The sequence below is a fragment of the Argiope bruennichi genome, chromosome 10 (genome assembly GCF_947563725.1).
Source record: "Argiope bruennichi chromosome 10, qqArgBrue1.1, whole genome shotgun sequence".
Lineage (NCBI taxonomy): Eukaryota > Metazoa > Arthropoda > Arachnida > Araneae > Araneidae > Argiope > Argiope bruennichi.
The window spans coordinates 107,113,112-107,139,515 of NC_079160.1; the positions used below are offsets into that span (position 1 = coordinate 107,113,112).

At 33.5% G+C, this 26,404-nt stretch overlaps 2 protein-coding genes and 12 non-coding genes across 14 annotated transcripts; 10 read left to right on the forward strand and 4 right to left on the reverse strand.

The window, feature by feature from the left end:
- Nucleotides 1-7,771: 7,771 nt before the first annotated feature.
- LOC129987704 (protein PFC0760c-like) lies at nucleotides 7,772-9,929 on the forward strand. Its single transcript, XM_056095653.1, has 2 exons — nucleotides 7,772-9,833; nucleotides 9,883-9,929. The coding sequence occupies exons 1-2, from the start codon at nucleotides 7,772-7,774 to the stop codon at nucleotides 9,927-9,929; spliced, it is 2,109 nt and encodes a 702-aa protein (XP_055951628.1).
- Nucleotides 9,930-9,943: 14 nt separating this feature from the next.
- On the forward strand, nucleotides 9,944-12,844 carry LOC129988660 (gastrula zinc finger protein XlCGF26.1-like). The gene has a single exon (XM_056096930.1). It carries the CDS (start codon nucleotides 9,974-9,976, stop codon nucleotides 11,645-11,647), a length of 1,674 nt encoding a protein of 557 aa, XP_055952905.1. The 5' UTR covers nucleotides 9,944-9,973; the 3' UTR covers nucleotides 11,648-12,844.
- A 2,686-nt stretch (nucleotides 12,845-15,530) lies between these two features.
- On the forward strand, nucleotides 15,531-15,601 carry Trnad-auc (transfer RNA aspartic acid (anticodon AUC)). Its single transcript has one exon. It is a non-coding gene; the product is annotated as a tRNA-Asp (tRNA).
- An 813-nt stretch (nucleotides 15,602-16,414) lies between these two features.
- On the reverse strand, nucleotides 16,415-16,487 carry Trnav-aac (transfer RNA valine (anticodon AAC)). The gene has a single exon. It is a non-coding gene; the product is annotated as a tRNA-Val (tRNA).
- Nucleotides 16,488-17,268: 781 nt separating this feature from the next.
- Nucleotides 17,269-17,384, forward strand: Trnal-caa (transfer RNA leucine (anticodon CAA)). Its single transcript has 2 exons — nucleotides 17,269-17,306; nucleotides 17,339-17,384. It is a non-coding gene; the product is annotated as a tRNA-Leu (tRNA).
- A 1,040-nt stretch (nucleotides 17,385-18,424) lies between these two features.
- On the forward strand, nucleotides 18,425-18,495 carry Trnag-gcc (transfer RNA glycine (anticodon GCC)). Its single transcript has one exon. It is a non-coding gene; the product is annotated as a tRNA-Gly (tRNA).
- Nucleotides 18,496-19,307: 812 nt separating this feature from the next.
- On the reverse strand, nucleotides 19,308-19,380 carry Trnav-aac (transfer RNA valine (anticodon AAC)). Its single transcript has one exon. It is a non-coding gene; the product is annotated as a tRNA-Val (tRNA).
- A 772-nt stretch (nucleotides 19,381-20,152) lies between these two features.
- Trnal-caa (transfer RNA leucine (anticodon CAA)) lies at nucleotides 20,153-20,268 on the forward strand. Its single transcript has 2 exons — nucleotides 20,153-20,190; nucleotides 20,236-20,268. It is a non-coding gene; the product is annotated as a tRNA-Leu (tRNA).
- A 1,040-nt stretch (nucleotides 20,269-21,308) lies between these two features.
- Trnag-gcc (transfer RNA glycine (anticodon GCC)) lies at nucleotides 21,309-21,379 on the forward strand. Its single transcript has one exon. It is a non-coding gene; the product is annotated as a tRNA-Gly (tRNA).
- Nucleotides 21,380-22,192: 813 nt separating this feature from the next.
- Trnav-aac (transfer RNA valine (anticodon AAC)) lies at nucleotides 22,193-22,265 on the reverse strand. The gene has a single exon. It is a non-coding gene; the product is annotated as a tRNA-Val (tRNA).
- Nucleotides 22,266-23,048: 783 nt separating this feature from the next.
- Trnal-caa (transfer RNA leucine (anticodon CAA)) lies at nucleotides 23,049-23,164 on the forward strand. The gene is made up of 2 exons: nucleotides 23,049-23,086; nucleotides 23,119-23,164. It is a non-coding gene; the product is annotated as a tRNA-Leu (tRNA).
- A 1,040-nt stretch (nucleotides 23,165-24,204) lies between these two features.
- Nucleotides 24,205-24,275, forward strand: Trnag-gcc (transfer RNA glycine (anticodon GCC)). Its single transcript has one exon. It is a non-coding gene; the product is annotated as a tRNA-Gly (tRNA).
- An 812-nt stretch (nucleotides 24,276-25,087) lies between these two features.
- Trnav-aac (transfer RNA valine (anticodon AAC)) lies at nucleotides 25,088-25,160 on the reverse strand. Its single transcript has one exon. It is a non-coding gene; the product is annotated as a tRNA-Val (tRNA).
- Nucleotides 25,161-25,946: 786 nt separating this feature from the next.
- On the forward strand, nucleotides 25,947-26,062 carry Trnal-caa (transfer RNA leucine (anticodon CAA)). Its single transcript has 2 exons — nucleotides 25,947-25,984; nucleotides 26,017-26,062. It is a non-coding gene; the product is annotated as a tRNA-Leu (tRNA).
- Nucleotides 26,063-26,404: the final 342 nt, after the last annotated feature.

A 26,404-nucleotide genomic window follows, 5' to 3' on the forward strand; every position in this document is an offset into this window, starting at 1 on the left:
TGTTTTGTGTTTTGCAGTGAAATGAGATATGACAGCAAAACATAGTGTACATTATATTTTGGTAGATGCTTAAATAACATGCACAATCACATTTGTTACATATATATATGATGTTGCATTTCAGCAAATGAAAAATATTTCTGTTGCAGTATGGTAGAAATTTCTTTTCACTTAAATTTTAATTGAATCAACATGGCCATATTTATGAATAATTATTTCTGATAAGCATCGGGTATGGATAATGAAATATGTCCTGATAATAATGCTCTAAATAGCCATTGTGACATCATATTTATGAAATGTTCAAATACAACTGCAATAAAGACATTTGTCTTATTCCTAAAGTAAAATCTACATATATGTAGTAAGTGTAGTAAATCATTCTATCAGAATATCAACTTGAGGAAGTTTAGTATGCACACATATTTCAATTGAAAAGTATATATACCAGGTGTCCCAAAAATAACTGATGGATTTTGAAAATAATTATTTAAAAAAAAGACGGAATGCTATATAAATGTATTGTTTGCGGCCTTAAGCATGGAAAATCAAGGAATTTTATGCAAATTTAATCAGCATTACTTCTGACAACTGGTGCTGCAAAATTGGAAAAATAAAAACAGGTATGAAAATGTTGCAAGGACTGCCTTAAAAAAATTAAACAACTATTTTTTTAATGTTACTCTCATTTGCAGCAACATGTGGGGCAATTTAAGGCAAAAATGAGTTAATGGCGATTTGAAGTATTTCGTTTTATCTGTACCTGTTGCAGATAACCTGCAGCGCCATCTGACTTTCGCAGTGCTAACTAAATTTGAAATTTCGTGTTGTAAAATTCCCTGCTTTCCCAAATGTAAGCCGTAAACGATACATTTCTATCGCATTCTGTTTTTTTTTTTTTCACTTTAATTGATTTTCCAAATTTATCAATCATTATCGGGACACCAGGCAAGTATATATGTTTGTAATTAGTACGGAAAAATATTTTCAAATAAAACTTTTTTTTAATATATATGAAAATTTCCAAGAAATTTTTAAAAAATTTAGACTTTACAAGGTATTTTCTTAAAAAGAACATTGTCATTTATATTCTTTTAATAGTGCAAAACGATATATGTGTGTGGTGTTACGTCATGGCATGCAAGAGCGCTACCTATAACAATTGGGTCAATTCACGGTCACGTGTCATGTACCAAACAAACCGTTTCTGTTCAATTTTCTACCGTTCTGCGCATGTCGTGATGTCTGCCGATAACGTTGATGAAACCATCGTTTAGTAAATATTACGCTAGCCGATCTATTATTAAAAACTTCTGATTTTTTTTAAAAACATATTATTTTGAATTATTTAATCCAAATTTTCGTAGTTATACAATTTTATTTCTTATATTAAAATTTTAATTAGTATTTTCAATGGAATTATTGTTTTTGCATAATAACATCGCTTTTTAATTCGTTTGGTGCCACTTTATTCTTTCCTTTCCTTTCCTATATCCCTTCCTTTTTTATCCAAAGGATACATTTTGACAAATGACTATGGCAGTGTTTTTGAAAACTTACATATGTTCTTTTTTACATATTATTGAATGTTAAATCTTATGAATATAGTTCTTTTTAAAAATAATTATTACTCTTAGATAAGTTAATATTTTAAAGCTTACTTATAAAATTATTACATTTTTTTCTTATGTAATTATTTTTATTAATATTGAGACTTTGATGTTTTCAGTTTGCTCAGAGGAAAGAACATGAACCTCAAATTAGTATATATTGAATAAAATATGTTTACAATTTCAAATTATGAAATATAAAAGGCATAGATAAATTTTTTTGAATATATGCAACTTATGAATCAGTTATTTCATTTTAATTTGTAGAAATCATTAAAGGAAAACAAACAAAATCACACTTTCATAATTTTTATTTACACATTACAAAAAAATATAAATAAAATATATATGATAATTATTTGGAAAAATAGGATCAAATGGATGTTTTAATGTACTCACTAATTTAAAAAAAACTATTTACTATTTATCAACAATTATTTTTCTAGACACTTAGAAATAATATATACACAATATGACAAAAATGTCAATGTAAATGATGAAAGTTTTATTCAAAAGAAACATCCTAGATACTAAACAACATTTTTTTATCACCAATAAAAACATAATGTTGAACAATATATTTTTAAAGCAGAACATTTATGAATTTTTTTAATGCTAAAGTTACATTGATAAACATTACCTTGAATGAATATCATAAAATAAAACAAAAACATATAATACAGTAAATTTAATTAACAGGAATAAGATCATGATAAATATACATATATATATAGAGAGAGAGAATTAAAATAGGATATAAAGAGTAGTTGAAAGAAACATTTTTATGCTTTTACAGAATTTTATAATTCAAGATTGATATGTTAAAGAAATAGAAAAGAAAAAAGAGTCCAATATTTTCTGGAATGAATCTCTTTCTTTCTTACAGAATCCTGAAGTTCTTGTAGCTCATTTTGCAAATTGCTGATCCTGTCGATTATTTCAGAAAAAGTAATAGTCTGGGAAGAAGCAGAGTACATTCTACTGAAATCAGAATTCATATAATTTTGCTTAGTAATCAATTCTCTTGCATTTATATACTTAACTAAATGACATGTGTTTTCAAAACTTAAATATATGTATATATTTCTTATATATAGCATTCAATTTATCAAATTAAGAGCACTTTTAATAAAATACATCAGTTATATATACATTATAACAGTCAATAAGAAAATTGGATTTTCAGTAGTTAGTAAAGGATTCACTTACTAATAAATCTTTAAGAAATTTATTGACTTCCACCTAACTTTAGCATTATAGCAGTTGTTATTTTTGCAACAGGAATTTGTTTACTTACATTAATTAAATTTAGATAAAAATTTTTAGAAAAATGCAATATAATATTCATGTAAAAATTTTAAAACTTTCTAAGCATATTCAAAATTATCAAAAATTTCATCAAATGTGAATAAAGTAAATTAGAAATGCACTCATGTTTTTGTTTGATTGTTTTTGATGGCAAATCGCTTACCGATTTCTTTTTCTTCGAAGAGTTTTTCTAACAAATTACTGGAACAACTATATTTAATAAATGGACACACACCGAATGAATTCTTCAAAATGATCGGGACATATCACCGACTTCGAAAGCTTGAAAAAATCTATGCCAAAGCTATCAACCCAAGTCAGGATTGTTGAAAGGAAAGTAAGAAAGCATTTTATCATGGCAGTCACTCTTGTGTTTCGCATTAAAGCATGCATCCATCAGCACACCAGTATTTCCTCTGTTAACACATAATAAAAGGAAAGAAAATGACTCAAAAATTATAACTTCAAATGTAAACAAAAAATCCGCTTCATACTTGGTGGAGAACGTTAATGGCAGACTGCTCGACGAAAGCGGTGCGGATGAAACTTAAATGCCATGCACAAGACGTACATGACAGGTGACTTTTACGTCACATGAATTGATCCCATTATGATCTGGTACATTCGAATGCTGTACAAAACAAAGCCTTAATGCTCTTGTGCATTCGAATGCTTCACAAAATAAAGCCTTAATAACTATAACGTCATCCGTATTTTCTACTACTATACATCCATTTTTAATCGGCGATAACATGTGGCAATGTGTTTCTTTTCTTTATGAAATTATATTATTTATTGTACTGATACAATAGAGTACTTTATATGTTTTATATGGAGATAAAACATTTTTTATTAAAAGATTTTGCTGCCCCATTGTTCTTCATGGGACAGCAATGTTTTATTTGTAAAGAAGTTTTGAGAGATATAAGTTACTTTCTGATTATTAGAGCTGTTGTAGAATTATGAAATTAAATATAATTTATTTAGAATTTAAAATTAAATAGTAATCAAGCGTAATTTAATAAAGCTAAACCGAATATAAAAGCAGGTTTCCAGAAATAAATAAGCATATACTGATTGACTTCCTTCTCCCATACACTAGCTGGGCTAGATAGGCTAGCTAGAGTAGATAGTAACTGTAACCAACGGCAGTGGTCTCCCACGTGTTCTTTAATAAACTTATCATACCAGAGATCACTTTACATGGCACTGGCGTACAATAGTTACAAAATATTTACTTTAGACGTGAATGTAGCATTTTGACTGAATCTTTCATGTCATCTTTGGCGAGTTTTTTGGCGATTAATCCCTGGCATGCGTTAATAGTATCCAAAATTTGAATGTATGTTTCATACACGTATTTCTCAAACAGTTGAAACAAAAATATGACACGAAACTACCCTTGCAATCACAAAATATCGTATCAAATTTGATATATTTAAGTCATTGCATTTTTGAATTATCACGTTTACATGTATCTTTGAATTATCACGTTTACATGTTAAATTATGTTGTTGTTTCTTATGGCACTTGCCATGGACAAGCCCGCTGTTACTAAGACAGCAATTTTAAGCTGGTGGAGGAGCGTCTCTTGTTTTTATAGTAGCGCCATCTAGGGCCAAGAGAACGACTTGGCTACACACATGTCATAACCCTTTTTACGGTGCGGATTTCATTCAATCATCCACAGATCGTAATTTAGACCTGAATCAGAGAACGATCACCCCTGATCCAGTACCCCAGTGGTATTACTCTCGACATGTCGTGGTCACATAACTTTGTGACCACGACAGATTTATACGCGCGTCAGCCACCAAGCACGTGGGGAATCTTCGGCCGGCGGGGTTGGAACTCGCAACCAAAGGGGCGAGAGTAAGGGCTTGCCAACGCTCTACCAACCAGGCTATCCCGGGCTCATTTAAATTGTAGTTACCGAAAGTAGTGACTAACTGTTGAAAGGGTTGTTAACTGGAATAGGGCTTTTCATATGAGGTAAATTTATTTCTCAACTTATAGCTTAAGTATCATTTAAAGCATCTGATAACCTATGTTTGCTGTTGCTGCTTATCAATTCTCTGTGAAGAAAAGGAGGGAACGTTCTGCGTTGGAATGGGCTGATATAACAGTTATATCAATCTATATTTAGTTTTGAATCTTATAACGTTAAATATAAATATTTACAATATACAGAAACAAGTCAATTTCACGATGGAATATGGTGATTTTTATTGAGAGCTTTTTGTTAATGAATAGAAGCTGGTTAGAAACTGGCGCGTTATATAAAGTGTTAAGTGACTCTAATTTAATGGAATATTAATTGGGAATAGCACAAATAACACATTTGCATTAAAAATATCATTAAAAGCTGTATGCAGCATGAATGATATAATGGCAAGTAAGATGAAGCAAATCAAACTGTTCATTTAAAACTAATTAAAAATTAAACCACTTTCTATAGATCGCGCACTGTATCCGCTTCACTGTGTGGATTGTTCACACACAGATCTGCTTCGATCATATTTGAACCACCCTCATAGTATTTAAAAATTAAAAATCATTTTGAAATTCATTCAACTTGTTAAAATTGCTCTCTGGTATCTAATTTCATGTAGCATACCATGCGAGTTGAAGGAAGCAGTTCACATCTTAGGCTTGAACTTCTTAAAGTAGGGTTTCTCTCTTCTACTTTTTTACTATCAACAGCTTGCCTTAGAATCCACATAATCACTTAGCAATCTTTGTTCTTTATAATGAAATTAAACTTACTAAAAGAGAACTGTAAAACTAATAACTGATGATAATCTTGAATGCTCCTTAGTGTATGTCAAGCATAAGGTTTATGTAACGAGATGATATCTACATCATTTTTGGACTGCATCAATTTTTTTTAATTACTCTCAGTCGGTAAACTGTCTGTTTCGGTACATATAAACACAATTATTCAAAGTATAAATGAAATTGATAGGTAAAATGGATGCCTGACTCTCATGCAAAAAATTATGAAACGGAATTTATGTAATGGTAAGAAATTCAATGCAATCACCGAACCGTATGCGATACTTTTTTTTTTTCTTTTACTTTCTCGCACACATAGTAGAAAGAAAGTATCGTAATCTCCAAAAAAAATTCGAATTCGAGATTCTGACGAATCTCCACGTTTAGACCTCACTGAGTTCGAAAAACACATTTTTGGAAAATGTCCATCCGTCTGACTGTCTATGACTAAAGATCACTAAAAAATATCTTGAGTTAAATTGTTGAAATTCGGTATACGGTCATTACGCCAAATTTGTAGCTTTCTATTAAATTTTGAGTAATATCTGTTTGGAGGAAATCCGGCTGTTCCAATATATGTTAACATGGTTAACATATGTTAACATGTTCCAGTATATGTTAACATGGTTAACATATGTTAACATGTTCCAGTATATGTTAACATCCGGCATGTGTTAATATGTTCCAGTATATGTTAACATGTTCCAGTATATGTTAACATCCGGCATATGTTAACATGTTCCAGTATATGTTAACATGTTCCAGTATATGTTAACATCCAGCATATGTTAACATGTTCCAGTATATGTTAACATCCAGCATATGTTAACATGTTCCAGTATATGTTAACATCCAGCATATGTTAACATGTTCCAGTATATATTAACATCCAGCATATGTTAACATGTTCCAGTATATGTTAACATTTAATTATAAAACGAAGACAGCTAGGTAAAAAAAAAATCGATTAACAGATTTAGCATTTATAGAATACACACTTGTCGAATTTTTACCCAAATCCAGTTATGGTTGATTGTCTATCGGTCTGTACTTTCAGAAACATGTAAATTCCATAATTCAAAAACGCAATGTGTTAAATATATCAAATTTGGTATGAGATTTTGTGACTACAAATGCAATTTTGTGTAAAAGTTTTGTTTAAATCGATTGAGAAGATCGTGTCTGAAACGGAATTTCGATTTTTTGATACTATTAACGCATGCCAGGAATTTATCGCCAAAACACTCGCCAAGGTGGACTCGACAGATTCAGTATAAATGCTAAACTCACGCTAAAAGTTAATATATCGTAACTGTTGTATGCCAGTGCCATGTTAGGCGTTCTCTGGCATGAGTATGGTTGAAAGTTTTGGGCGACTACTCCCACTGGTTCATATTACAGACTTCACACAAATTATGTAAATATTGAAGGGAGTCTATGAAGAACACTTCCTTTCTTTTTATTGTTTCAGATGAAATGTTTTGCTTGAAATTTTTCTCGCTTTGGTTTATTCAGAATTTTCAGTTGTTCTATACTAAATGATATTATCAAGATGAGAATATTTCATATTATAATTTTTTTTCTTTTTTTTTCAGATGAAATAACTTCTGAGAGGAAGAAAAATATATCTTTCTTGGAAATTTACTCCGGTTCTGTCATTAAGTTGTTACTTTTCTGATTTGAGGAAGTCACTTCGTCTTATTGCTGGATTTTAGAATAGGATTGTTGGAAAACATCTTGAATCTATTAATTTCACCTACTTGTTAAATTTCTCACTCTTTAAATCTTTCAACTGAGTAGAGAGAGCTTACGTATATTGATAGTTGAAATTAAAATTTAATTATTTGTCAAAAAAGATTGTTTCATAAGTTACTTACTTATGAATAAGATTTATGTTCACTTCCGAAAATATTTGCATGATAATAAATTCGTTAAATAACAATAACATAAGGACTTTGTTTTTCTAATAAAGTTGTTAATATTTCTTTGATATGATGAAATATTGGAAGGTGCTATGAATAAGGAGATATTTTCTTTCTATAAAAAGAAAACTTTCGAACCTCATTTAAAAAAATGAAATGTCTTCGAACGATGTTAAAGTATTTCGATATGGCATCAGAAATGAAGCAGTTTCCCCCGACGAAGAATCATTTGGACTCCATTCGAACGAGAAAATATTTTCTTGCGATGAAGAAACATTCGAAAGTGATTCAAAAAGTGAAGTATATTTTCACGATGAAAAAAGTTTCGAGCCTGATTTAAACATTAAATTATTTTCTCACGACACAGAAATATGTGATGTAGAAAATAAAATATTTTCTCCCTATGAAAACATATTCGAGCATAATACAGAAAATGAAGTATTTCCTCAATATGAAAAAACAGTTGAACGTAATATGAGAAGTGATACAGATAGTGAAACACTTTCTCACGAAAAAGAAACTTTTGAATATGATATGTGTAGTGAACTACTTTCCCATAATGAAGGAACTTTTGAACATAATATGAGTAATGAACTGCTTCCTCATGATGAAGAAAATTTTGAACATAATATGAGTAATGAACTGCTTCCTCATGATGAAGAAAGTTTTGAACATAATATGAGCAGTGAACTGCTTCCTCATGATGAAGAAACTTTTGAACATAATATGAGCAGTGAACTACTTCCTCACGATGAAGAAAATTTTGAACGTAATATGAGCAGTGAACTACTTCCTCACGATGAAGAAAATTTTGAACGTAATATGAGCAGTGAACTACTTCCTCACGATGAAGAAAATTTTGAACGTAATATGAGTAGTGAACTACTTCCTCATGATGAAGAAACTTTTGAACATAATATGAGTAATGAACTGCTTCCTCATGATGAAGAAACTTTTGAACATAATATGAGTAATGAACTGCTTCCTCATGATGAAGAAACTTTTGAACATAATATGAGCAGTGAACTGCTTCCTCACGATGAAGAAAATTTTGAACGTAATATGAGCAGTGAACTACTTCCTCACGATGAAGAAAATTTTGAACGTAATATGAGTAGTGAACTACTTCCTCATGATGAAGAAACTTTTGAACATAATATGAGCAGTGAACTGCTTCCTCATGATGAAGAAACTTTTGAACATAATATGAGCAGTGAACTGCTTCCTCATGATGAAGAAACTTTTGAACGTAATATGAGCAGTGAACTACTTCCTCACGATGAAGAAACTTTTGAACATAATATGAGTAATGAACTGCTTCCTCATGATGAAGAAACTTTTGAACATAATATGAGCAGTGAACTGCTTCCTCATGATGAAGAAACTTTTGAACATAATATGAGCAGTGAACTACTTCCTCACGATGAAGAAAATTTTGAACGTAATATGAGCAGTGAACTACTTCCTCACGATGAAGAAAATTTTGAACGTAATATGAGCAGTGAACTACTTCCTCACGATGAAGAAACTTTTGAACATAATATGAGTAATGAACTGCTTCCTCATGATGAAGAAACTTTTGAACATAATATGAGTAATGAACTGCTTCCTCATGATGAAGAAACTTTTGAACATAATATGAGCAGTGAACTGCTTCCTCATGATGAAGAAACTTTTGAACATAATATGAGCAGTGAACTACTTCCTCACGATGAAGAAAATTTTGAACGTAATATGAGTAGTGAACTACTTCCTCATGATGAAGAAACTTTTGAACATAATATGAGTAATGAACTGCTTCCTCATGATGAAGAAACTTTTGAACATAATATGAGCAGTGAACTGCTTCCTCATGATGAAGAAACTTTTGAACGTAATATGAGCAGTGAACTACTTCCTCACGATGAAGAAAATTTTGAACGTAATATGAGTAGTGAACTGCTTCCTCATGATGAAGAAACTTTTGAACATAATATGAGCAGTGAACTGCTTCCTCATGATGAAGAAACTTTTGAACATAATATGAGCAGTGAACTACTTCCTCACGATGAAGAAAATTTTGAACGTAATATGAGCAGTGAACTACTTCCTCACGATGAAGAAAATTTTGAACGTAATATGAGCAGTGAACTACTTCCTCACGATGAAGAAAATTTTGAACGTAATATGAGTAGTGAACTACTTCCTCATGATGAAGAAACTTTTGAACATAATATGAGTAATGAACTGCTTCCTCATGATGAAGAAACTTTTGAACATAATATGAGTAATGAACTGCTTCCTCATGATGAAGAAACTTTTGAACATAATATGAGCAGTGAACTGCTTCCTCATGATGAAGAAACTTTTGAACATAATATGAGCAGTGAACTACTTCCTCACGATGAAGAAAATTTTGAACGTAATATGAGTAGTGAACTACTTCCTCATGATGAAGAAACTTTTGAACATAATATGAGTAATGAACTGCTTCCTCATGATGAAGAAACTTTTGAACATAATATGAGCAGTGAACTGCTTCCTCATGATGAAGAAACTTTTGAACATAATATGAGCAGTGAACTACTTCCTCACGATGAAGAAAATTTTGAACGTAATATGAGTAGTGAACTACTTCCTCATGATGATGAACCGCCCGAACTTGGTACAAATGGTGAAGTATTTTCACATTATGATACGGAATTTGTGGAAAATGATTGTGAAGAATCTTTTTCAAACCAACAAGTTAGCTCGCAAGATACTATTAATATAGGAAAGCGTTTTGTATGCGGTCTATGTGGCAAAAGTTACTCATCTCCAAATAATTTAAGTAGGCATCGTCGCCTAACACATAATTCAAATCGGAAATTCTTTACATGTGATATGTGTCATAAAACATTTTGTGATAATTTCTCTCTAAATAGACATCGTAAACTTCACACAGAGGAAAAACCGTTTAAATGTGATAAATGTGGCAAAGGATTTCATCTGAAAATTTATTTAAATAATCATTATCGCAGTAATCACACTGATGACAAATCGTGCGTGTGTGATGTTTGTGGCAAAGCTTTTTCTACTAGAACTTACTTAAAAAAACATCTCCTGTTCCATTCAAATGAGAGGTCTTTTGTTTGTCATATATGTGGAAAATCTTTTGTATGTGCCCTTCATTTAAATAAACATTGTCGTACTCATGCGAATGAGAAACTTTATGTCTGCGATGTGTGTGACTGTGCATTTTCCACGAATGATGTTTTAAGCCAACATCGTTTTATTCATGTAAATGAAAAACCCTATGTGTGTGAAATGTGTGACAAAAGATTTAAACAGAGGGGCCACTTAACTGAGCATCGTCGTACTCACACAAATGAAAAACCTTATAAATGCGATATATGCCATAAAACTTTTGCTCAGAAATATAGCTTAGCACAACATATGCTTTCTCATACTAATAAAAAAAACCATAACTGTGAATTGTGTGGGAAGGCATTTACTTACAAAGTTAATCTACGGAAGCACTATCGGATTCATACGAATGAGAAACCATACCTGTGTAATACCTGCGGGAAATCATTTACTCGTAAAGATGGTCTAGATAAACACAGTCAGTCACATACGGATGAAAAATCTCATGTGTGTCACATATGTGGTAAAACGTTTGCTAAAAGGTTCAAATTAAACACACATTTTCGTTCTCATAATATTGAGAAATCTTTCAAATGCGATTTTTGTGGCAAGGCATTTTATCAACAAGAAAGTCTGAGCGCGCATCTTCTTAATCATACGAGCGAGAAGTCGCACGTGTGTCATGAGTGTGGAAAATCATTCATGAAAAAAACCTCTTTAAAAGAGCATATACGCACTCATACAAAAGAGAAACCTTACATATGCGATGTGTGTAATAAAGGATTTATCCAAAGCTATTCACTCAAGAGACATTATCTTAGTCATACTAAAGAAAAACCTTATATTTGTGAAATATGTAGTAAAGCGTTTTCTGCCTTATGTAACTTAAATAGACATTATCTCACTCATGCAGCTAAAAATCAATGAATTAAACTTCTTTGTTATCATGCATGTCTATTATCGAATCAAGGGGTCATGAATGGGATGCATCAAAAGAACCTGTGTGAAAGAACATATACAATCTCATCCAAAAGTATAATCTTATACATACGGAAAACATAATAAAGGGTGTCCCAAAATTAACGCAGAATTTGAATTCGCCATCATTCTTGCAGTAAAGTGTTGGCAACCATATTAAAAAAAACCATATGACAGCTAATATTTAGGGTTAGTAAAAATGGAGAGTTACACGATAGAACAACGTGTTAATACAAGCTTTAAATTAAATTTTTTTCTTTAAATTGTTATATTCTTATTGAATCGAGTAAAGTACGCAGGATAGCGTTATGTATGGAATAACACATAGGAAAAATGGCCTCCGCGGCTTTGCTGGTACATATCCACTCTTTTGTTGAAATTTTCAGACATTTGCTTAAATTTCCCTGAATTTCGTTGATGCAGCGTTGAATTTCCTTCTTCAATGCATGCATGCTTGTTGGCATAGACCTTTGACTTTAAATAACCCCATAAAAAGAAATTCAATTGTGTTAAATCACACGTTCTAGGGGGGCAATACTCAGATTTTCGAACTGTGTCCGTCAGACTTTCATTATTTTAAAAATATTATTGAACAATGAAAACACGTTGTTCTATCGTGTAATGCTCCATTTTTACTAAAACGAAACTATCAGCTGTCAATCGGGTTTTTTTTATATATATAGGGTTGCCAACACTTTACTGTACGAATGGTGACAAATTCAAATCTTGCGTTAATTTTGGGGATCCCTTTATAATAAAGAATTTGTTCAAAAAAGATCGCTAAGACAATATTATCTTAATCATTCTAAAGAAAATATCTATTTCTCTGAAGTATGTAGTAAAGCATTTTCTGCTTATGCATTTTAAATAGACATTATCTCACTCATGCAAATAAAATATTGTATTGAATATTTTTCATTATCATGTAAAGGAGAAATCTCGCGTATGCCATGCTTATGACAAGTCTTTCATCAAAAGAACCAGTTTGAAAAAGAATATTCGTACTCATACAAGAGAGTAATCTAAAAAGCCATTGAAATTATATATGTGAGGTGTATAATAAAGCAACTTAAATAGAGATCATCTCACTCGTGCAAAGGGGAAAAAATCTTTAAAAGATTGTTTCCTTCTATTAATAAATTTTACGCTGACGGATGTATGATACGAAAATATCAAATGTTTGTTTGTATTCAAATTAAATTATTTTTATTGCTGTTATTTTTCTTTTGTTTGTGACTCACTTTTAACTCATTTACACCTATAAGCAAAATAGCAATTGGCATTTGTCAAAAGCAATTGGCATTTGTCAATTGGCATTTGTCAAAAGAGGAATCATATTCAGATTTATTTTGCAATTGGTCATGTGAGAATATCCCCGCGAGCATGTTATTGTACGGTCGTCTCCACATTATTCCGCAGGCCGCGATGGCCTGGAGGTAAGGTCTCGGCTTCGGAACCGGAGGATTTCAGGTTCGTGACCCGATTCCACCGAAGAACCGTCGTGTAAGGGGGTCTGTTGCACGTTAAATCCGTCATGACCAAACGTCCTCCCGCTGGTGTGGTGTGGAGAGGGGGATGCCAGCTCAGGTGTCGTCCTCGTCATCTTATTAATCGGTTCAAAATTACGAGGTCCGTCCCAAAATAGCCCTAGTGTTGCTTCAAACGGGACGTTAATATAACCAAACCAAACCACATTATTCCGCTTACAGATACAATTGTGTTGAGTTATCTCAAAATGCCTCGCTATTATTATTATTGAAATAGGTTGAATTGGGGGTTTTAGCAGTGAAGGCTTTCACTCCCTGATACCAGAGAATCAAGCGTTAATAAATATCAAAACAATTCGGTGAACGAAGAAAAATTTGAAGAAAGCACTTATGAAAAACAGTTTTTGAGATCAAAAATTTTAAATGTGATCAAAATTTAGTTGATTAAAAGTGAGTTTGCTCTAGAAGTTTGTTCTTTGAGTTGAAAACTCAAACAGCTTTCTTCTGATCGGCGACTCGGCTTTTTTACCCTAATTAAATATATTAGAAAACTTTTCTACGGTTGTCCCAACTGTTTCTTAGAAGAGACTTGATGTTCTTGACTGCTGTGGCATTTTTTCAATTATAGTTTGAATAATAAAGTCTATTTTGACATTAAGTACTTTTTTCAATCTCGATAATAGGTACATTTGTTTTGCTGGCTGCAAAATATTTTGTGGGTGTTGATTGATTTAAAATTCTACATGCCTCTCTTGTTTTTATGCGATTTTGACACTTTGCTGTTGCTCTTTAATGTATCAGAGACAAGCCTTCGGCGTAGCTGGATGCGCATCCCGACAATTGACACATTTTTGGTGACTCTGACATTCTCCATCATGAAATGTGACTCACAAGTGAACAAACTTTTGCTTTTTACGCTCTCATATACGTAGTATAAAGAAGTATAATAATCATCAAAAGATTCGAATCTCCACACTGAGTTCGAAAAATCAGTTAATAAAATGAACAGAGCAAAATAGATAAAATTCAGTACATGGATTTAACATCTATAGTGTAGACATATGTCAAATTTTGTTCCAAATCCAACACCAAGTTCTCTGTTTATCGGTCTGTACTTTCGAAAACATGTACACGCGAAAATCCAAAACTCAATAATGACTTAAATACATCAAATTTGGTATGGGATTTTGTGACTACAAGTGCAGTTTTGTGTCACATTTTTGTCTCAATCGGTTTAGAAAAATGTGTCTAAACATCCTTGGCATGACTATTAACATATACCAAGGATTAATCGCCAAATAACTCGCGGTGGACGACACGACAGTCAGTCAAAATACTAAATTCACGCCAGAGGTTAATATTTCATAATTGTAAGCCAATCCCATGTAAGGGGTTCTCTGTCATGACACGTTTATTACAGAGTATGCGAGAAAGTTTTGATGACACCACTTCTGCTGGTTATTTCTCAAGCGTTTATCGGGTGTATAAAACTAAAACATTTTGCACATTGCCTTGGACGGTCGATAGATGATTTGATTTTTTTTTTCATTTGTGAAACAAATTTTCATTAATATGGCAAGAAAGTTTCAAGAATAATGGCAGGGAGTGGTCAAATTATCCGCGTCTCATTTTGTTTCAAAAATCAACGCATTTCCATGATCTATATTTCCGATTCGAGACCCGATTCCACCGAAGAACCGTCGTGTAAGGGGGTCTGTTGCACGTTAAATCCGTCATGCCAAACGTCCACCCGCTGGTGTGGAGAGGGGGGTGCCACATCAGGTGTCGTCCTCGTCATCTGACCCTGGTTCAGAATTACGAGGTCCGTCCCAAAATAGCTCTAGTGTTGCTTTACAACGGGACGTTAATATAACTAAACTAAACCATGATTTATATTCAATTATGTTCGATCAATTCTTCTGCTATTCGTTCAACTGGTATTTTGTTAGGCATATCAAATAAACGAAAATAAGACGTTATATTCTCCCATATTGCTTCCGCTGTGATATGTATATTCATAGTTTTTTCTAAGTTTAACAGTTATGCAGCACAAACTGGATCTTGCGTTGTAAAGATCATTTTCCCTTTTCGGGTTTCCCCCGAAGGCACCTCGAAATGAGGATGAGAAGCTTCCGGTATGGAGAATGGTTCTCATCAACCTGGTGGGTACACTAATAGATAGGGGGTCTGGCTCCTCCAATCGAAGACGGGACATACTTCTTTAAGCAGCGGTCCCACGACCAGAGAATCTTCAGACTGGCCACGCGCTCCCCTTTCGACCCCTCTTTCGCTGTTTTCTGGGGTGCTATGATGCCTGTCTAACCTGTCTAGGCGGCGTTTCGCGAGCATTGGTGGTTCAGTGCTAGAATGCTCGCCCATCACGCGGGTGGCCCGAGTTCGATTCCCGGCCGATGCAAGGACTCGTTTTTCTTATCATTATTCATTTTCACATGAATTTATTTCGTCTTGCCAAACACCCAGATATAAAGCATTGCAAAGATATGAAATGTGCTTTTTTCCAACTGTCTGAAATTAGAATAAGAATCTCCGCTTGATTTAACATACTACAAGCAAACAAAAATGGGTACAAGAAAGTATTAAGAGCAGGTTTTTACTTCCTTTTTGTATGCAATCCAGAAAATGCCGTTCGAGGGCCCATTATCTCAGTTGGCATTAGAGTCGTTCTAATAACGCGAATGTCGCGAGTTCGGAACCACCGTAGAACATTGCGTGACATTATTTTTACCTTTTCATGGATGTTTCTCTTGTCGTTATATTTTATGTGCCTTCAATTAAAAGGAAATTAATTTCAGTTTTTCTATCAGATAATATGAGGTTTATGTCAGTTTTTTTATACATCGTTCGACATTGACATTGATTCATGTCAGAGAATTTTATTTCAAATTTCGAATTGACAAAGAATGTCCATTTGAATATCTATTGTTTTCAGCTGTTTAAGACACTTAATTAGCATCGTTGCATGAATTCAATTATTTTTATTCCATCTATTGAATATTTATCATTTATAACGGAATTTTTTAAATATAAAATAGTCATTTAAAGATATTTTTCTTTCGGAAGCATAATCAGTTTTTAAAAGGTTTATTCTATTTTTTTTTCTTCTCCCCATTTTTAAATACAACTGTTAAGAATGTTAAAATAAAGCAACACTAACGGTAGCAATTCTCGAAAAATAAAAAGTGAAATGAAAAGACAACGTAACGAAACATGTACCCACCAGGTTCCGAACCTGGGACCTTCCGCGTGTTAGGCGGATGTGATAACCACTACACCATGGGTACACATGCACCTTTTAATAAATCAGACTCAGAGCAAAGCTGGTGAGTTCAAATGACCTGCTCTTTAGTAATTCCTTCTATTCTTGTAATAGTTTAACTGTCCTGCTTCAATACGCTTCCATTCAAATCTAATAACACATTTTTTTTTAAGTAATAAGTGTTTAAGCAGTCAATATGGATGAGCCAAAAGTGAAAATTGTTTCCTTTCAAGCAGACAGAAAAATTACTTTAAACCTATTAAGAAAAGGCGAAAATCCTTCATTGAAATTCCAAATAGTAGACGTTTTTCAGAATGTCTCTGAACGTTTTTTATAATATTGTTCTCGAAGTGATAGAAATACTCTTGATTCAATAACCCATATTATGGCTATTACAAAGTTTTGCATTCGCTGAACGTGAAACTCGGACTCACAACCCCGACATTAAAGAGTCTTCCGACATAACGAGGCGGAAGACGGAAACTCCCAATCGAAAGAGGAAAATATATTGCCAATCATTTTCTTAGCCATTCATGTGAATGTTGGTGAATAATCGTCGTCATCATTACTTTACTTTAAAAAAAAAAAACATGACAAGTAATCGTACTTGCAATCCGATATCCCGGTGCTTTAAGTGAAAAGCAGAATACAAATTAATGGAACTCGCTACTTTGGGGAAAGCAATCAATAGTTGACGAAATGTGCTTTGCAATCTAACCTACAAAAACATTTTATCTTGACAGCTATGACTTAGTTTCCTTATCACATTCGCAGCTGATAAACGCTTTAAGCGAAAACATGGATGTGTCAGGATGGCCGAGCGGTCTAAGGCGCCAGACTCAAGAGGAATCTTGCTCTGTAGCAGAGTGCCGAGAGTTCTGGTCCACGAATGTGGGCGTGGGTTCGAATCCCACTTCTGACAGCGATTTTTTTAATGCTGTTTTTTCTTTCGGAAATAACGGTACATTGACTCGGTGGCAGTGAGAAATTACAATTTTCATTTGCCACCGTGGAAAAGCAGTGCCAATTTCAACCCCATTCATCATCAATGGTCTATCAATAGTATTTTGAAAACAATAATAATTATTTTTTGCTCCTGGAAACTAATTTTTCGAAACAACCACTTAGCATCATGTTTCAGTTCCTTCGGAAACATTCTATTAAAGTTTTTGAAATATTTAATAATTATTGCGATTGACAATGCAATCTATATAAATGAATCGCGACGGCTAAACTTTTGGTATTATCTAGAGTTTCTGACTATTGAAGTGCAATATAGAAAATTTATTCTTCCACACAAGACCTTTAATTATATTTTACATGAGTATTTGAAAATTATCAGAATCTTATGAAAAACATCAGTTTTCTGCAATCTTAAAATTCGTTTACGATATTGTAGTTATTCCTAGAAGTCTTGAAAATTTTGGTATTATTTCCATTTAGTGTTTTCAAAATCCTTTTGGATTCTACGATAGTTTTTGTTTTTCTCCTTTTAGTTAAAGAAATAAAGTTGCGGAAGTTATATTATTATTATATGTCATATCTTCTTATAGCAATATAAAACGTTTCGTTTATATTTTAATAAAAAAGTGTTCCCTATACATTAATTGCTCGTGCATAGATTGCTTTGCGTAAAGGTGGATTTCTAACTACATTGTTGTCTATGACACTGTGCTCAAACGGTCAAAAGAAAGATTGTTGTGAGTGTGTGTGGATAGTTCCTGCTTATAAACAATCAAACTATCAAAGCGAGAGGGAATAAAGAGCTTTTAGAGACACGAAATACGACTAAGTTAGAGAATGAAATTAATAGTTTCACATAATCCTGGTGAAGGTGACTCGTGCTTATTTGACAATATCTGCAGTCGACGCATACTTCGGTCGAATTACAAAACAGAAAAAATGAGGGCATTTTAGACTTCGTCATCCACTTGCAATCGGTGAGATGGCGGCGTTTCGTGAGCATCGGTGGTTCAGTGGTAGAATGCTCGCCTGCCACGCGGGCGGCCCGGGTTCGATTCCCGGCCGATGCAAGGACTCGTTTTTCTTATCATTATTCATTTTCACATGAATTTATTTCGTCTTGCCAAACACCCAGATATAAAGCATTGCAAAGATATGAAATGTGCTTTTTCGCAACTGTCTGAATCTAGAATAAGAATCTCCGTTTGATTTAACATACTACAAGCAAACAAAAATGGGTACAAGAAAGTATTAAGAGCAGGTTTTTACTTCCTTTTTGTATGCAATCCAGAAAAAGCCGTTCGAGGGCCCATTATCTCAGTTGGCATTAGCGTCGTTCTAATAACGCGAATGTCGCGAGTTCGGAACCACCGTAGAACATGGCGTGACATTATTTTTACCTTTTCGTGGATGTTTCTCTTGTCGTTATATTTTATGGGCCTTCAATTAAAAGGAAATTAATTTCAGTTTTTCTATCAGATAATATGAGGTTTATGTCAGTTTTTTTATACATCGTTCGACATTGACATTGATTCATGTCAGAGAATTTTATTTCAAATTTCGAATTGACAAAGAATGTCCATTTGAATATCTATTGTTTTCAGCTGTTTAAGACACTTAATTAGCATCGTTGCATGAATTCAATTATTTTTATTCCATCTATTGAATATTTATCATTTATAACGGAATTTTTTAAATATAAAAAAGTTATTTAAAGATATTTTTCTTTCGGAAGCATAATCATTTTTTAAAAGGTTTATTCTATTTTTTTTCTTCTCCCCATTTTTAAATAACCCTGTTAAGAATGTTAAAATAAAGCAACACTAACGGTAGCAATTCTCGAAAAATAAACAGTGAAATGAAAAGACAACGGAACGAAACATGTACCCACCAGGTTTCGAACCTGGGACCTTCCGCGTGTTAGGCGGATGTGATAACCACTACACCATGGGTACACATGCACCTTTTAATAAATCAGACTCAGAGCAAAGCTGGTGAGTTCAAATGACCTGCTCTTTAGTAATTTCTTCTATTCTTGTAATGGTTTAACTGTCCTGCTTCAATACGCTTCCATTCAAATCTAATAACACATTTTTTTTTTAAAGTGATAAGTGTTTAAGCAGTCAATATGGATGAGCCAAAAGTGAAAATTGTTTCCTTTCAAGCAGACAGAAAAATTACTTTAAACCTATTAAGAAAAGGCGAAAATCCTTCATTGAAATTCCAAATAGTAGACGTTTTTCAGAATGTCTCTGAACGTTTTTTATAATATTGTTCTCAAAGTGATAGAAATACTCTTGATTCAATAACCCATATTATGGCTATTACAAAGTTTTGCATTCGCTGAACGTGAAACTCGGACTCACAACCCCGACATTAAAGAGTCTTCCGACATAACGAGGCGGAAGACGGAAACTCCCAATCGAAAGAGGAAAATATATTGCCAATCATTTTCTTAGCCATTCATGTGAATAATCGTCGTCATCATTAGTTTACTTTTTAAAAAAAAACATGACAAGTAATCGCACTTGCAATCCGATATCCCGGTGCTTTAAGTGAAAAGCAGAATACAAATTAATGGAACTCGCTACTTTGGGGAATGCAATCAATAGTTGACGAAATGTGCTTTGCAATCTAACCTACAAAAACATTTTATCTTGACAGCTATGACTTAGTTTCCTTATCACATTCGCAGCTGATAAACGCTTTAAGCGAAAACATGGATGTGTCAGGATGGCCGAGCGGTCTAAGGCGCCAGACTCAAGAGGAATCTTGCTCTGTAGCAGAGTGCCGAGAGTTCTGGTCCACGAATCTGGGCGTGGGTTCGAATCCCACTTCTGACAGCGATTTTTTTAATGCTGTTTTTTCTTTCGGAAATAACGGTACATTGACTCGGTGGCAGTGAGAAATTACAATTTTCATTTGCCACCGTGGAAAAGCAGTGCCAATTTCAACCCCATTCATCATCAATGGTCTATCAATAGTATTTTGAAAACAATAATAATTATTTTTTGCTCCTGGAAACTAATTTTTCGAAACAACCACTTAGCATCATGTTTCAGTTCCTTCGGAAACATTCTATTAAAGTTTTTGAAATATTTAATAATTATTGCGATTGACAATGCAATCTATATAAATGAATCGCGACGGCTAAACTTTTGGTATTATCTAGAGTTTCTGACTATAGAAGTGCAATATAGAAAATTTATTCTTCCACACAAGACCTTTAATTATATTTTACATGAGTATTTGAAAATTATCAGAATCTTATGAAAAACATCAGTTTTCTGCAATCTTAAAATTCGTTTACGATATTGTAGTTATTCCTAGAAGTCTTGAAAATTTTGGTATTATTTCCATTTAGTGTTTTCAAAATCCTTTTGGATTCTACGATAGTTTTTGTTTTTCTCCTTTTAGTTAAAGAAATAAAGTTGCGGAAGTTATATTATTATTATATGTCATATCTTCTTATAGCAATATAAAACGTTTCGTTTATATTTTAATAAAAAAGTGTTCCCTATACATTAATTGCTCGTGCATAGATTGCTTTGCGTAAAGGTGGATTTCTAACTACATTGTTGTCTATGACACTGTGCTCAAACGGTCAAAAGAAAGATTGTTGTGAGTGTGTGTGGATAGTTCCTGCTTATAAACAATCAAACTATCAAAGCGAGAGGGAATAAAGAGCTTTTAGAGACACGAAATACGACTAAGTTAGAGAATGAAATTAATAGTTTCACATAATCCTGGTGAAGGTGACTCGTGCTTATTTGACAATATCTGCAGTCGACGCATACTTCGGTCGAATTACAAAACAGAAAAAATGAGGGCATTTTAGACTTCGTCATCCACTTGCAATCGTTGAGATGGCGGCGTTTCGTGAGCATCGGTGGTTCAGTGGTAGAATGCTCGCCTGCCACGCGGGCGGCCCGGGTTCAATTCCCGGCCGATGCAAGGACTCGTTTTTACTTATCATTATTCACTTTCACATGAATTTGTTTCGTCTTGCCAAACACCCAGATATAAAGCATTGCAAAGATATGAAATGTGCTTTTTCGCTACTGTCTGAAATTAGAATAAGAATCTCCGTTTGATTTAACATACTACAAGCAAACAAAAATGGGTACAAGAAAGTATTAAGAGCAGGTTTTTACTTCCTTTTTGTATGCAATCCAGAAAATGCCGTTCGAGGGCCCATTATCTCAGTTGGCATTAGAGTCGTTCTAATAACGCGAATGTCGCGAGTTCGGAACCACCGTAGAACATGGCGTGACATTATTTTTACCTTTTCGTGGATGTTTCTCTTGTCGTTATATTTTATGTGCCTTCAATTAAAAGGAAATTAATTTCAGTTTTTCTATCAGATAATATGAGGTTTATGTCAGTTTTTTTATACATCGTTCGACATTGACATTGATTCATGTCAGAGAATTTTATTTCAAATTTCGAATTGACAAAGAATGTCCATTTGAATATCTATTGTTTTCAGCTGTTTAAGACACTTAATTAGCATCGTTGCATGAATTCAATTATTTTTATTCCATCTATTGAATATTTATCATTTATAACGGAATTTTTTAAATATAAAAAAGTTATTTAAAGATATTTTTCTTTCGGAAGCATAATCATTTTTTAAAAGGTTTATTCTATTTTTTTTCTTCTCCCCATTTTTAAATAACCCTGTTAAGAATGTTAAAATAAAGCAACACTAACGGTAGCAATTCTCGAAAAATAAACAGTGAAATGAAAAGACAACGGAACGAAACATGTACCCACCAGGTTTCGAACCTGGGACCTTCCGCGTGTTAGGCGGATGTGATAACCACTACACCATGGGTACACATGCACCTTTTAATAAATCAGACTCAGAGCAAAGCTGGTGAGTTCAAATGACCTGCTCTTTAGTAATTTCTTCTATTCTTGTAATAGTTTAACTGTCCTGCTTCAATACGCTTCCATTCAAATCTAATAACACATTTTTTTTTTAAAGTGATAAGTGTTTAAGCAGTCAATATGGATGAGCCAAAAGTGAAAATTGTTTCCTTTCAAGCAGACAGAAAAATTACTTTAAACCTATTAAGAAAAGGCGAAAATCCTTCATTGAAATTCCAAATAGTAGACGTTTTTCAGAATGTCTCTGAACGTTTTTTATAATATTGTTCTCAAAGTGATAGAAATACTCTTGATTCAATAACCCATATTATGGCTATTACAAAGTTTTGCATTCGCTGAACGTGAAACTCGGACTCACAACCCCGACATTAAAGAGTCTTCCGACATAACGAGGCGGAAGACGGAAACTCCCAATCGAAAGAGGAAAATATATTGCCAATCATTTTCTTAGCCATTCATGTGAATGTTGGTGAATAATCGTCGTCATCATTAGTTTACTTTAAAAAAAAAAAACATGACAAGTAATCGTACTTGCAATCCGATATCCCGGTGCTTTAAGTGAAAAGCAGAATACAAATTAATGGAACTCGCTACTTTGGGAAAAGCAATCAATAGTTGACGAAATGTGCTTTGCAATCTAACCTACAAAAACATTTTATCTTGACAGCTATGACTTAGTTTTCTTATCACATTCGCAGCTGATAAACGCTTTAAGCGAAAACATCGATGTGTCAGGATGGCCGAGCGGTCTAAGGCGCCAGACTCAAGAGGAATCTTGCTCTGTAGCAGAGTGCCGAGAGTTCTGGTCCACGAATGTGGGCGTGGGTTCGAATCCCACTTCTGACAGCGATTTTTTTAATGCTGTTTTTTCTTTCGGAAATAACGGTACATTGACTCGGTGGCAGTGAGAAATTACAATTTTCATTTGCCACCGTGGAAAAGCAGTGCCAATTTCAACCCCATTCATCATCAATGGTCTATCAATAGTATTTTGAAAACAATAATAATTATTTTTTGCTCCTGGAAACTAATTTTTCGAAACAACCACTTAGCATCATGTTTCAGTTCCTTCGGAAACATTCTATTAAAGTTTTTGAAATATTTAATAATTATTGCGATTGACAATGCAATCTATATAAATGAATCGCGACGGCTAAACTTTTGGTATTATCTAGAGTTTCTGACTATAGAAGTGCAATATAGAAAATTTATTCTTCCACACAAGACCTTTAATTATATTTTACATGAGTATTTGAAAATTATCAGAATCTTATGAAAAACATCAGTTTTCTGCAATCTTAAAATTCGTTTACGATATTGTAGTTATTCCTAGAAGTCTTGAAAATTTTGGTATTATTTCCATTTAGTGTTTTCAAAATCCTTTTGGATTCTACGATAGTTTTTGTTTTTCTCCTTTTAGTTAAAGAAATAAAGTTGCGGAAGTTATATTATTATTATATGTCATATCTTCTTATAGCAATATAAAACGTTTCGTTTATATTTTAATAAAAAAGTGTTCCCTATACATTAATTGCTCGTGCATAGATTGCTTTGCGTAAAGGTGGATTTCTAACTACATTGTTGTCTATGACACTGTGCTCAAACGGTCAAAAGAAAGATTGTTGTGAGTGTGTGTGGATAGTTCCTGCTTATAAACAATCAAACTATCAAAGCGAGAGGGAATAAAGAGCTTTTAGAGACACGAAATACGACTAAGTTAGAGAATGAAATTAATAGTTTCACATAATCCTGGTGAAGGTGACTCGTGCTTATTTGACAATATCTGCAGTCGACGCATACTTCGGTCGAATTACAAAACAGAAAAAATGAGGGCATTTTAGACTTCGTCATCCACTTGCAATCGGTGAGATGGCGGCGTTTCGTGAGCATCGGTGGTTCAGTGGTAGAATGCTCGCCTGCCACGCGGGCGGCCCGGGTTCGATTCCCGGCCGATGCAAGGACTCTTTTTTCTTATCATTATTCATTTTCACATGAATTTATTTCGTCTTGCCAAACACCCAGATATAAAGCATTGCAAAGATATGAAATGTGCTTTTTCGCAACTGTCTGAAATTAGAATAAGAATCTCCGCTTGATTTAACATACTACAAGCAAACAAAAAAGGGTACAAGAAAGTATTAAGAGCAGGTTTTTACTTCCTTTTTGTATGCAATCCAGAAAATGCCGTTCGAGGGCCAATTATCTCAGTTGGCATTAGAGTCGTTCTAATAACGCGAATGTCGCGACTTCGGAACCACCGTAGAACATTGCGTGACATTATTTTTACCTTTTCGTGGATGTTTCTCTTGTCGTTATATTTTATGTGCCTTCAATTAAAAGGAAATTAATTTCAGTTTTTCTATCAGATAATATGAGGTTTATGTCAGTTTTTTTATACATCGTTCGACATTGACATTGATTCATGTCAGAGAATTTTATTTCAAATTTCGAATTGACAAAGAATGTCCATTTGAATATCTATTGTTTTCAGCTGTTTAAGACACTTAATTAGCATCGTTGCATGAATTCAATTATTTTTATTCCATCTATTGAATATTTATCATTTATAACGGAATTTTTTAAATATAAAATAGTTATTTAAAGATATTTTTCTTTCGGAAGCATAATCATTTTTTAAAAGGTTTATTCTATTTTTTTTCTTCTCCCCATTTTTAAATACAACTGTTAAGAATGTTAAAATAAAGCAACACTAACGGTAGCAATTCTCGAAAAATAAAAAGTGAAATGAAAAGACAACGGAACGAAACATGTACCCACCAGGTTTCGAACCTGGGACCTTCCGCGTGTTAGGCGGATGTGATAACCACTACACCATGGGTACACATGCACCTTTTAATAAATCAGACTCAGAGCAAAGCTGGTGAGTTCAAATGACCTGCTCTTTAGTAATTTCTTCTATTCTTGTAATAGTTTAACTGTCCTGCTTCAATACGCTTCCATTCAAATCTAATAACACATTTTTTTTTTTAAAGTGACAAGTGTTTAAGCAGTCAATATGGATGAGCCAAAAGTGAAAATTGTTTCCTTTCAAGCAGACAGAAAAATTACTTTAAACCTATTAAGAAAAGGCGAAAATCCTTCATTGAAATTCCAAATAGTAGACGTTTTTCAGAATGTCTCTGAACGTTTTTTATAATATTGTTCTCAAAGTGATAGAAATACTCTTGATTCAATAACCCATATTATGGCTATTACAAAGTTTTGCATTCGCTGAACGTGAAACTCGGACTCACAACCCCGACATTAAAGAGTCTTCCGACATAACGAGGCGGAAGACGGAAACTCCCAATCGAAAGAGGAAAATATATTGCCAATCATTTTCTTAGCCATTCATGTGAATGTTGGTGAATAATCGTCGTCATCATTAGTTTACTTTAAAAAAAAAAAAAACATGACAAGTAATCGTACTTGCAATCCGATATCCCGGTGCTTTAAGTGAAAAGCAGAATACAAATTAATGGAACTCGCTACTTTGGGGAAAGCAATCAATAGTTGACGAAATGTGCTTTGCAATCTAACCTACAAAAACATTTTATCTTGACAGCTATGACTTAGTTTTCTTATCACATTCGCAGCTGATAAACGCTTTAAGCGAAAACATCGATGTGTCAGGATGGCCGAGCGGTCTAAGGCGCCAGACTCAAGAGGATTCTTGCTCTGTAGCAGAGTGCCGAGAGTTCTGGTCCACGAATGTGGGCGTGGGTTCGAATCCCACTTCTGACAGCGATTTTTTTAATGCTGTTTTTTCTTTCGGAAATAACGGTACATTGACTCGGTGGCAGTGAGAAATTACAATTTTCATTTGCCACCGTGGAAAAGCAGTGCCAATTTCAACCCCATTCATCATCAATGGTCTATCAATAGTATTTTGAAAACAATAATAATTATTTTTTGCTCCTGGAAACTAATTTTTCGAAACAACCACTTAGCATCATGTTTCAGTTCCTTCGGAAACATTCTATTAAAGTTTTTGAAATATTTAATAATTATTGCGATTGACAATTCAATCTATATAAATGAATCGCGACGGCTAAACTTTTGGTATTATCTAGAGTTTCTGACTAT